We start from the raw sequence: 12,463 nt of genomic DNA, 5'->3' as shown, positions 1-12,463 counted from the left end.
GGTTGAAACTTTAAGATATTGATCTTGTTCCTAAATATGCCTTTAGGGTGCAGATATGCATGAGGTGGGGTCTAGATAGTTGGCTTGCCATCCAGTCTGAATTATACAGCTTTCAGCACATATTGGTACAGTTATTTAAATGAATGGTTAACTGTTGACATCCTTTTCTAGCAATATAAGATGATCTTTGGGTTTGTTTTCTCCTCCTCAAATACTTATTTTTAGAAATACCTACAAATTCTGCATATTGAACTGGTAGAAGCCAACATAATGTCTCTTTTAACCATCTGTATTCAGAACATCATGATATCTCAAGATGTCTGAATGTAAAGTCAGATTCTAGGCCATTCATTTCATCCACTTCTGTCAAGTCTTAAACAATTAATTGCCCTATCTTTCTTCACATATATAATAATGTTGTTGGAGCAATTTACCCCTTTCTGCTAAGTTGATAACTATTTCCATCTAAGTACGTATATTTCCCTTCAAATACATATTTTAGAGCACACTCTTCAAATTGTTATAGAAGTCAATACAAAAATAGTTATTACCTACATTAAGATGAGAATTCAGCAGTCTGGCCACAGCAGTATGGACAAATTTTAGGTACACAATAAAGCAATATGGGAGATCCATGGAAAATGAATTATACTAATCCAGACAGATGTATACAAGGCATAAGTGGATGTTTCAAAAGTCTTCCTGCTTTGTTCTAGAGTTGTTAAAGTGATATTTGAAGTGAGAGAGATAAAATGACAATTAAAAGAGAGTTTGGGAGCAGAGATGCCCTCGGTTTTATGATTAGTAATATTATTTTATACTTCCCATACTCTATGCAAATATCACTATTTATTTAATGAAATAAATCAAACCAATAAACACTACTACTACCACTCTGCACTTATTTAACACCTTTCTCCCAAGGATCTCAAAGTGCTTTAATAACATCAATGATAGTAACTTTGTTTATGAAAAGATCAAACAACATTCTTGAGAGAATTCAGCTAACAAATTTATACATATGTACCTTCTAATGTAAAATTGTTATTTATTTAGGCCTTTACTTGATTATAGAATGCCTTTGGTATATATGGCAGGCCAAATCCCGACCTTAGTTACATTTGTGCAATTGTATGAGTGTATGAATTTGGCACTACATCTTCTATAAAGAATTTTTCTATAGACTGGCTTTTTCTCTCATGTACAGTGGGTTAAATCAGGAATAACTAAAATGAAATTAGTGGAGTTACTCTGAGGTAAAAGATGTGTGCAACATGAGATCACAATCAAGCTCAGTGTCTGTAATTCCATTTTCCCCTGTAAGGGGGGAAAAGGGCAATGACTGGAAGAGAAAGCACTGAACTCATTTCTCTGTTTCAAGAGAAATAAAAACACCAGTCTGAACTGACAAAGCAAAGGTGTGTGTTGGGGAGCAGCAGCTGAAGGATGGAGAAACGAAGTTCATTTTTAGGCAATTTTAGAAATAAAATGTTTACTTTCGCAACAGAATTTATACTAATTTAGAAAGACAAATAATGAGGCAGAGAGAAATACTGTAACACCAAGAATTAAAAATTCGTTCCCATATTACGGATATCCTGTGTTATCTTGAGCAATTCATCAAGCATAGGCTTCCTTCTTGTCTTCACTCTCTGCACTTTATCTCTATCTCATACATTCACGTGTCTTCAGCTACCATCTTTATACCAAACACTCACAAATCTGACTCTCACCTCCTTTAATTTCTCTGCACTGGCCTTGTCTTCTTTGATTGCTCCTTTTCATCCAAGCTCAAATCTCAGCCTAACATTCCCTCCTGGTGTGTGGCTCACTGACAGATTATATGTAACATGGCCAGCTAAACCTGAGCTTCTGAACTTTCTTTCTATACACTTCCCAAAGGGGCAGGTACATTATTTCCCCTCAACCCGCACCCTCCCGCAGGTAAAGGAGTGGGAGTCAACTGGACAGGAGCTCCATTAGTGCTATGGATCCTGGCATTGGCTGTTGCTGCTTTTCAGGTGGCACTGAGTTGAAGGCATCTCTGAAAGGGGAGATCTCTTCCACAAATCTGTCCCAGTGGGTCAAGGAGAAGGATGGTTAGATAACAGCAAAAATTAGGTGCCCTAGGTACTTGCTTATCTAGCCTACACCTAATGCCAACTCTATACATGACTTCCAGCAACAAGAAAGCGTGTCTCCAGAGAGTCTCAAAACAAACTTACCTCCAACACAAAGAGGTGATGGAACAGAGACTGAATTACCTCAGGCTCCTGGAAACGCTGGTCTTTTATGTCAGTATTTGGGTTACTTAATCTTTTCAAGATAGGAATGAGATTTCCCCCGTGTGCCATATACTGCTAGCAATGGACACACCGAAATTTTTAGTGCCAAAGAATTAATGTAGCAATCTGCATAATCAAATCCCCCAGACAAACACAGTAATTTCTTGTTCCATACTATCAGTCCCTAGGATTTAATGGATACTTATATTTATACAAAATTCATGAAAATGTAATACTTAATAACTGTTTTACAATGGAGCCTTCTTAAAGTTGTCTTTTAAACCTCCCTTGCATGAAATTTACTAAATCTGGATTAATCAGTTTTTCTTTTTGATCTGTGTGTGAAACATGAGGAAAAACAGCACAGTGCATTCAGTATTATATAAGGAACATGTTCTGCACTCAAATTTAAATCACTTGTATCACATCCTTAAATGATCATAGTGAGTTATATTCTCCTCTTGTTTATAAGCAGAAACCAAACAGATTGTGAAGGCTTTGTTTAAAGTCAACTGCACTAAAAAAACTCTGGTGATTCATTATTTTGAAAAGCATTTAAGCTCACTGATGCAAGATTTCAACACCACTGAAATGGAAGAAATCCATGCTTTAATTCAAATTTGGTATGTCAAGAAATTCATATATAGTTTTTAAATCACATTTAAATTTAAGTAAAAGAATTTACTAATGTCTGGTTGCAGAATAATCTGCTGGTAACATGCAATCAAGTCACTGGTGATAATGGTATACATGATAACTACAGAAGAAAACAACTAAGATTAACTCGGTTTTGTTCTTCCTCTGCACTCACTTATTTAATTGTGCAAATAATTTTAGGATGAGATTTGTATGAAAATAGCATTGTACTGCATTGTATAAATCAACAATAAATAAGTGATATTTTCACACGTTTAAGTAAATGAGTAGCACAAGTACAACAGACTTTGAATAGGACTTGTGAGCCTAGGCTGGGATTTTCAAAACTCTCAGAGTTAGTCTCCTTTGACTCATGTTCCTAAGCCATTTAGATGCTTTTCAGAATGTATAAATGTGTATACAACATGTAAAGTGAAGACAGTTATTGATTATATAATTTCTCTAAAGTCAACTATATCTTTAGAGAATAAGAATAATTCAACTGGGGAATAGTGCTCAGTAAATGAAGGTGGATTTTGGACTCCATTCTAAAACACACGGATCACACACCCTGCCTTAGAACAGTGTTTCCCAAGGGTGGGTCTCGACCTACCAGTGGGTCATGCAAACGTTCCAAATGGGTCATAGGTGGCAGATCACTCTCCACCATCCCCTACCTATCCCCCCTATGTCTCCCCTCTGCATTGGGCAAGGATTTGGGTTGCAGTGTCAGTGTGGAGGGTGCATGCAAATTATGGTGGGTTACAAAAAAAAACACAAAAAAACCCACAAAATGCAGTTGGGTAGGTCGCCTTAATAAAATGTTTTGGAATGTTGACCAATATATGCTGGCTAGCCTGTACATATATCATATTAGTCTTATGTATATCATTCACACCGTATATATATATATATATTACTATGTATTAAGCAGAAATAGCATTAAGCACAAATATTACAGCAGTTACACAGCCTAAACTGGCCTATACTTTTACTATAATCCTGCCTATTCACTTATGCTGATATCCCATAACACCGTGCTTTGGCTTAAGCAGACAGGAAAGTTGTCAGGATAAGGACATGTGTGTATTTTACCCAAGCAAGAGATAGACAGTTATTCCCACAGGCCAGTACTGGAATATCCCAAAGGAAGATGAAATGATATGATTGTTCTAACCTGGTACAAACCTAGAAGTTACCTTCAAACACCAGTACCTGGAAAGCTAGTATCCAAAACAAAGATAAGGAAAGGAACAGAGCAAGTTAATGAACTGGGACAAACTAATAGGCTGAATTTTAGTGACATGTAAAGAAATGTGTAACTTGTAAAATCATCCAATAAATACTACCAGCTGAAATGTGTAACTTTGTCCATGTAAGGTGAATGTGACAATGCTTCACAAGACAGCTTTCCAGAGACTAGTATCGTATAAAAACTATTTCCTGTACTATATTATTATTGGCTTATAGCAATAAACCTGACTGACATTCGTTATTTGATCTATTGAGTATATTTCATAATGAACCAAAATGTGGTCAAGGAATTGATTATACAATTTATCAACGGGAACTACTGCCTTAGGACGTCCATGTGCAGCTAAATGTGCAGAGATTCCACATACAAGCTGCAAAGTGTCAACTCCACAGGTTTTGAGAGTTGTGGTCTCTTGCACAAATACAGACAGATATCATCTTCCTTTCCAAATGCAAACGGATGGACATCATACCAAATGGACTAAAGGTAAAAAATCCACTGCTATCTACATACTACACAGACCACAGTGAGAGATTATGCCATACTCTATCAAAGAAACTGAGGAACCACCTGATCAGCATCCTATATAGCAAACAGGAAAACATCAAAAAAGAGCTCTCTAACCTGGAGACTCTCATTAATAACCACACTTCCATACAAACGGACTTCACTAAAATAAGATAGGAGATTACATTACTCACTTCACCTCTCTACAAAGGAAAAAGGACTGTAAGCTGTCTAATCTCCTACCTGCCACATGGGGCCACAACCGTGATACCCTCAACCCACCCAGCAATATCGTCAATCTATCCAACTACACACTCAGCCCAGAAGAAAAGTCTGTCCTATCTCGGGGATTCTCTTTCTGCCCTGCCACCCCCACCAGCATGATACAGTTCTGCGGCGATCTGGAAGCCTACTTTCGCCATCTCCAACTCAAAGAATACTTTCAGGACAACACTGAACAGCGCACTGATACACAGGTACCCTCCCACCAACAGCACATGGGCTCCTCCTGAGGGTCGAAATGACAGTCTGGACCTCTACGTTGAATGCTTCCGCCGACGTGCACAGGCAGAAATTGTGGAAAAACAACATCGCTTGCCTCATAACCTAAGTCGTGCAGAACGCAATGCCATCCACAGCCTCAGAAACCACCCAGACATTATCATCAAAGAGGCTGATAAAGGAGGTGCTGTTGTCATCATGAACAGGTCTGACTACCAAAAGGAGGCCGCCAGACAACTCTCCAACACCAAATTCTACAGGCCACTTCCCTCAGATCCCACTGAGGAATACACTAAGAAACTGCAACATCTACCCAGGACACTCCCTACACTAACACCGGAACAAATCAACATACCCTTAGAGCCCCAACCAGGGTTATTCTACAAGATCCACAAACCTGGAAATCCTGGATGCCCCATCATCTCGGGCATTGGCACTCTCACTGAAGGACTGTCTGGATATGTGGACTCTCTACTCAGACTCTATGCCACCAGCACTCCCAGCTATCTCCGTGACACCACTGCAGAGATGTAGATACTATCTGGATAGCAGGCTCTGCTGCAGCAGTAGAGCATAAAAACCAGTGCTTACATAAACAGTGGGTCTAGTAAAGTGCTTTATTCTGATTAGAGATGTAGATGTAGAGGCTCTCTACCCGAACATCCCACACACAGATGGAATACAAGCTGTCAGGAACAGTATCCCTGATGATGCCACAGCACAACTGGCTGCTGAGCTCTGTGCCTTTATCCTCACACACAACTATTTCAAATTTGATGACAATATATATCTCCAGATCAGTGGCACCATTATGGGCACCCGCATGGCCCCACAATATGGCAATATTTTTATGGCCGACCTGGAACAACACTTCCTCAGCTCTCGTCCACTCACGCCCCTTCTCTACCTACGCTACATTGATGACATCTTCATCATCTGGACCCATGGGAAGCAGACTCTGGAAAAATTCCACCACAATTTCAACAGCTTCCACTCCACCATCAGCCTCAGCCTGGACCAATCTACACAGGAGGTCCACTTCCTAGACACCACGGTGCAAATAAGTGATGGTCACATTACCACCACCCTATACCAAAAACCTACCGACCGCTATGCCTACCTTCATGTCTCCAGCTTCCATCACGGGCACATCACATGATCCATTGTCTACAACCAAGCACTGAGGTACAACCGCATCTGCTCTAACCCTCAGACAGAGACCAACACCTACAAAATCTCCACCAAGCATTCTCAAAACTACAGTACCCGCACGAGGAAATAAGGAAACAGATCAACAGAGCCAGACGTGTACCCAGAAGCCTCCTACTGCAAGACAAACCCAAGAAAGAAACCAACAGGACTCCACTGGCCAACACATACAGTCCCCAGCTCAAACCTCTCCAATGCATCATGAGGGATCTACAGCCCATCCTGGACAATGATCCCACACTTTCACAGGCATTTGGTGGCAGGCCAGTCCTCGTCCACAGGCAACCTGCCAACCTGAAACATATTCTCACCAGTAATTGCACACCGCACCATAGTAACTCTAGCTCAGGAACCAATCCATGCAACAAACCTCGATACCAACTCTGCCCACATATCTACACAGCAACACCATCACAGGACCTAACCAGATCGGCCACACCATCACCGGTTCATTCACCTGCATGTCCACCAATGTAATATACGCCATCATATGCTAGCAATGCCCCTGTAGCGAGGCGGTGTGGCTCCCCTCCTCCTCAGGGAGGGTTGAGCCCCGCCAGGGGCCGGAAGGGGCAGGGCCACCAGGTACTAGACCGGCCCCTCAGAGGGTCAGGAGGCGACCCGGAAGTATAAAAGCCGGCCGGCGGTGCTCAGTTGGAGTCCAGCCGCCAGCGGGAACAGACCTGCCAGAAGGTGCTCGTGGCTGGGAGGCTGCTGAGGCCAAGCACAGTTGCCCTGACTGGCCGGAGCTTCCCCGCGCCTGCTACGACGAGGAGCTGCCGGAGCTTCCCCGCGCCCACTACGAGGAGGGACTGCCAGAGTCGCCCTGTCCCTGCTGTTACCCCGAGGAACCCCCGGAGCAGGCCTGGCTGGACTTCCCAGAGGTACTGCCGGATCTACCACCCAGCCCCAGCCGGGAGAGGCCCATGCTACTGGACTTCCCAGGGGCTGATGCCACAGAACAGGTAGACCCAGAGGGGGAGATTGGAAGTAGCCTGGGGGCAGCCGACCCCAGTGTGTTGCGGTCAGGAACCCCACTGACCGTTAGCGGTGATAACCGCTACTAGGGCCCCGGGCTGGAACGCAGTGGAGTGGGTGGGCCTGCGTTCCCCCTGCCACCCGTACCCGGGTGGCAGAATCCCCCTCTCCCCGGCCTAAGGAGGCCATCAAGTCCAGCGACTGACTGCTCGACCCTGAGCCACGAGGGTCTGAGCCTTTGTAACTGTGTGTTTGGTGCCCCGCCTGAACCAAGGGCTGGGCCCCTCTAACTGTGCCACTGCCCGGTCTTGCCCCAAAGGGCCCGAGCTGCATGAACTATTGACTGCTCGACCCTGAGCCATGAGGGTCTGGGCCTTTGTAACTGTGTGTTTGGTGCCCCGCCCGAACCAAGGGCTGGGCCCCTCTAACTGTGCCACTGCTCAGTCCTGCCCCAGAGGGCCCGAGCTGCATGAACTATTGACTGCTCGACCCTGAGCCACGAGGGTTGGAGCCTTTGTAACGGTGTGTTTGGTGCCCCGCCCGAACCAAGGGCCTGGGCCCCCTTTAACTGTGCTACTGCTCGGTCCTGCCCCAAAGGGCGCGAGCTGCCTGAACTATTGTTGCTCAGCCCTGGGCCAAGAGGGTCTGAGCCTCTATAACTTTGTGTTTGTTGCCCCACCCTATAGCAGAAGGCCGGGGCCCCGAGCAATTGTGTAGCATCACTCAGCCCTGAAGAAAGGGGCTGACGTAGACGACGTGTATCGAGGCCGGTGTGGCTCCCCTCCTCCTCAGGGAGGGTCGAGCCCCGGCCGTGCGCCTTTACAGCCCCTCTGCTATGTACATCGACCAAACTGGACAGTCGCTACGGCAAAGGATAAACGGACACAAATCAGATATTAGGAATGGCAATATACAAAAACCTGTAGGAGAACACTTCAACCTCCCTGGCCACACCATAGCGGACCTTAAGGTGGCCATCCTGCAGCAAAAAAACTTCAGGACCAGACTTCAAAGAGAAACTGCTGAGCTTCAGTTCATCTGCAAATTTGACACCATCAGCTCAGGATTAAACAAAGACTGTGAATGGCTTGCCAACTACAAAACCAGTTTCTCCTTCCTTGGTTTTCACACCTCAACTGCTAGAACAGGGCCTCATCCTCCCTGATAGATCTAACCTCATTATCTCTAGCTTGCCTGCATATATATACCTGCCCCTGGAAATTTCCACTACATGCATCTGACGAAGTGGGTATTCACCCATGAAAGCTCATGCTCCAAAACGTCTGTTAGTCTATAAGGTGCCACAGGATTCTTTGCTGCTTTTACAGATCCACGGCTACCTCTCTGATACTGGTCTCCTGGTTGTTTGTGTATGTAGAAGGGACCATCAAAACATTTAAGCAATCGCCCTTTCAAATAATTATGGTGTTTGGCCCGAACTCAAGAAAGCTTTGCGATTCAGGCATGTATTTAAGTACATATGTGAGTGCATTCCTGAATAGGGGTAACTTAAGCAAGTGCTTAAGAGCTTTTCTGATTCTGGGTTTAAGAGTACAGTGGACACTTTGGATTAATGTGGCAACCCCTTTGGCAGACATAGTTAGTTACCTAATCTAACAGAATTCAGTGATATCATTTGGAAATATCTTTTTGAAAATCTTAAAGTCTCAGATGATGAATTAGATTCCACTGGGCAAATTAATTTAGAAGATGAGTTACATTTTGGTAATTCACAAATTTACTGTTCTGTTTTCTGAAAAAAAAAAATTGACACTGATCATCTTTATCAGAAGTCCTTCATTGTCTGAAATACAGTGACACTCTTCCTTTAATTTTTCCCAAGGGCTCAAAATATGTTGATGACCTAGTTCAGTTGCACATCAGCAGTACATTTTGCTGTCAGATAGGAGACATGGAGTTTAGGAATAACAGTGGTACCCCTTCTCACTTGGCCAATAAAGACTAAGCAAGTGAAGTCAGAAAAATTCTGCAGATATGAAGAGTCTACCTGCTAAACCATGAAGAGGCAACAGTGATAAATGTTACAAGTTCATACAAGCTAGAAATAAAAAGACTTACTAGATCATCTACTCCTTCCTGTTACCAAGGCAGGTTCATTCTCTTTAGCATATTCCATAGTACTTGATGCAGTCCAGTTTCAAATAACTTTAGTCATAGGACTGACACCAGTTCCTTTGAGAAGATATATGACATCCAAAGGGCCAAATTTCATCATCACATACATGTGTGGAACATCTGGTGATTTCCATGAGTTTCATTCATGCTCTTACATAGGCCAAATTCTGCACTCTCAAGTACCTTTCTTTGATCTCAGTGGGAATTGTATAAACATAAAGGGCAGAATTTGGATCATCTTTAAGAAGCTTCTCAATCTCAACCTAAAGTTACCTTCATTAAATTTCAACCCAGCTCATGGTCAGATTTTCTGGCTAATGCAGAGGTGCAGCCAGACACTTCTAATGGGAAGGGGAACAAAGAATAATAGGGAAGATAAATGTAATTTCATATTAAGGGAAATGCCACAACAAAAGAAAATCTTCAGCCTTCCTGATTTTTCCAGGATAACAAGGAAGAATGGGAGACAGGTCACTCTACATCTGAGTTCTTGACTGTCTTGTCCCAGAAAAGGTAAATAAAATATTGCTCTGGGTCTATGTAATATATTGAATCACGACAACAAACATGGAGAAAGCTAAACAGACTGATTTCTTTCTCACAGAAAATTATGCTTTGTTTACCATCAAATGGAATATTATGGAATTATGTGACCACAATTTTTGCCCCCCAAAAGGAATAATGAACCCATATGTCATCCGATTTATTATCCTGAGGAGGCACCTCAAAAAGTAACTTATTCTTCAGATACTCTTCTCTCTCCACATCTGCACATAATGTGCAGCCAAAGTTTGGTGGTGTACACTTTCAATTTCAATGCTATCAGATGATAGATAACTGATTTTCTTCTAATATATTATGTCTACCAGTTGTCACTTCTTGCTTGCTAACATTATCTTAAGAAGATTAATATTATTTACATGTATTGAATCTAAATTTAGCTGATTCCAGAGGCAAAGGTTTCTTCCTACCTGGAGAAGGAGGTCAGAAGCTGGTTTGACCCTTTGTTGGAAAAGCACACTTAGCATTCGATTCTGTTGTTCCAAATCAAAAACTCTTGTTTTCAGCTTTACACATTCTTCCCTCAGATCCTACAGCACAGGAGAAAACAGGAGGCTTGAGGAAAAAATGCAGTGAAACTCTTGAAAATGCTTTATGGAATAGGAGGCTTCAGAAGAGACAAATGAGTAAAATATTCAAAATAGCACAAATAAATCAGAAAAAAAGATACTACACCATTTCCCTGATTATTTGATTATTAAAATATAATATTTAAAATGCATGAAATCAGACATATTAGTTACAGTGCACACACTTTGGAGTGCAATGTCAGTTAGACCTTAGCAGCAGTGTGTTTTATTGTATTGATATGGTCATAAACTGAATCAGAAACAGGGGCGGCTCCAGGCACCAGTGCAAGAAGCGCATGCCAAGGGCGGCAAGACGTGGGCGGTGGCCTGCCGGTCACTGTGAGGGCGGCAGTCGGGCAGCCTTCAGTGGCATGCCTGTGGGAGGTCTGCCGGTCCTGTGGCTTCGGCGGTGGGTACGCCAAAGGCGCGGGACCGGCAGATCACCCGCAGAACCACTGCCAAATCTGCCGAAGGCCGCCTGATTGCCGTGCTTGGGGCAGCAAAAAACATAGAGCAGCCCCTGATCAGAAAACATTAAAATAATTATGTTGTCATAGAACTGGACTGTGTCTTTAAGCAAAGCCTTAATATACCATGGGGTTCTTTGTAAGCTACACCATTATAGGAGTACACCAAGGAGGCATTATGCCTTGGAGATACTCCTCCAAAATCCACTCCCCTCCCTGCTTCTGCTTGCTCTGGAGTAGAGCAAAGTATTCCACCGCCCATGCTGGCTCAGCTGTACTGGCTGTTGCATAGGGAAGGGCGGGAGGAGTGCCAAGGCTCTCCTCTTTCCATTCCTCTTCCTGTCCACTGGCTCTGAACTAGCCACTCTAGAGATGGCTTGGCCATAGACAGAGGTTGATGAGCCTGCTACAGCCTTGGCTGAGAAAGCTCATCCCAAGTTTTACGGGTTCACTCAGTTCAATTGTCAATAAGGGCTACCACTTGTAACCTGATGACCCTAGATGGGTTGTCTGCAGCTGAGATTGTACTTGGGATCTCTGGTTCTTAAAGCATGAAGACCTTGTGCCTGAGCTGAAAGGTCCAGGTCAATTAGCCAAAGGTTGCAGGTTCATCAACCTTTACCTTTCGCTCACCCACCTGTAGAAGTGGACAGAGCGCCACTTATAGCCCACCTATACCCACCTCCAAGGGCTTGCAAAGTGTTTTAAAAATGATTCTCACTCCTCTTTACTCCCTTAGGTGGCCACAAAGCCCAAATCACAGTTCAGAACAGAGTGAACAGAGGTCTGATAAACTATGAAACCAAGTATGCGGGTTTTTTATATACCCAGCATAATTCCATACCATACAATATTTCAGTTGTCTAATTTTGATGATGCAGTTTGTAACTGAGAGGACCAACAATAACTTTTTAAAGAGAAGCTGAGTAATTTAGCCCAATAATTTTATCTACTTTAAAACTGTTGTAGTCTAATGGGAATTGTTATACTCTAAGATTTTTAGAACGTCTATCACCTCAGCATCTAAGACACCAGCAAAGCACTTCAAGCATTGCTTAAGTTTAAATACATGAGTAGACCTACTGAAATTAAGCATGTGCTTAAGTGCTTTGCTGTACTCAGGCCTAAGTGCAGAGCCTAAAAGTTTGTTCTCTTTGCAGTCCCCATTCTGCTAGCAAAACATTAATCAGAATAAAGCACTTTACTAGACCCACTGTTTATGTAAGCACTGGTTTTTATGCTCTACTGCTGCAACAGAGCCTGCTATCCAGATAGCTGAAGGAACATAACCTAACGAATGCGTTATTCTCAGAGCTGCAGTGACATCTTTGATGCTGTGCTGCATAATCCATGAAATAA

At 43.0% G+C, this 12,463-nt stretch overlaps 1 protein-coding gene across 3 annotated transcripts in view; it reads right to left on the bottom strand.

The window, feature by feature from the left end:
• The window catches only part of NCKAP5 (NCK associated protein 5), a 634,612-nt gene that overhangs the window by 121,220 nt on the left and 500,929 nt on the right, over positions 1–12,463 (bottom strand). For all 3 annotated transcript variants that reach the window (XM_050915979.1, XM_050915978.1, XM_050915977.1), the window contains one exon: positions 10,479–10,598. In XM_050915979.1, coding sequence (XP_050771936.1) covers positions 10,479–10,598 — 120 coding nt within the window. The remainder of the gene's footprint in view (positions 1–10,478; positions 10,599–12,463) is intronic.

The sequence above is a fragment of the Gopherus flavomarginatus genome, chromosome 10 (genome assembly GCF_025201925.1).
Source record: "Gopherus flavomarginatus isolate rGopFla2 chromosome 10, rGopFla2.mat.asm, whole genome shotgun sequence".
Taxonomy (NCBI): domain Eukaryota; kingdom Metazoa; phylum Chordata; order Testudines; family Testudinidae; genus Gopherus; species Gopherus flavomarginatus.
The sequence above is the reverse complement of the archived record's forward strand: the minus strand, read 5'-3'. Positions and strand labels throughout refer to the sequence as shown.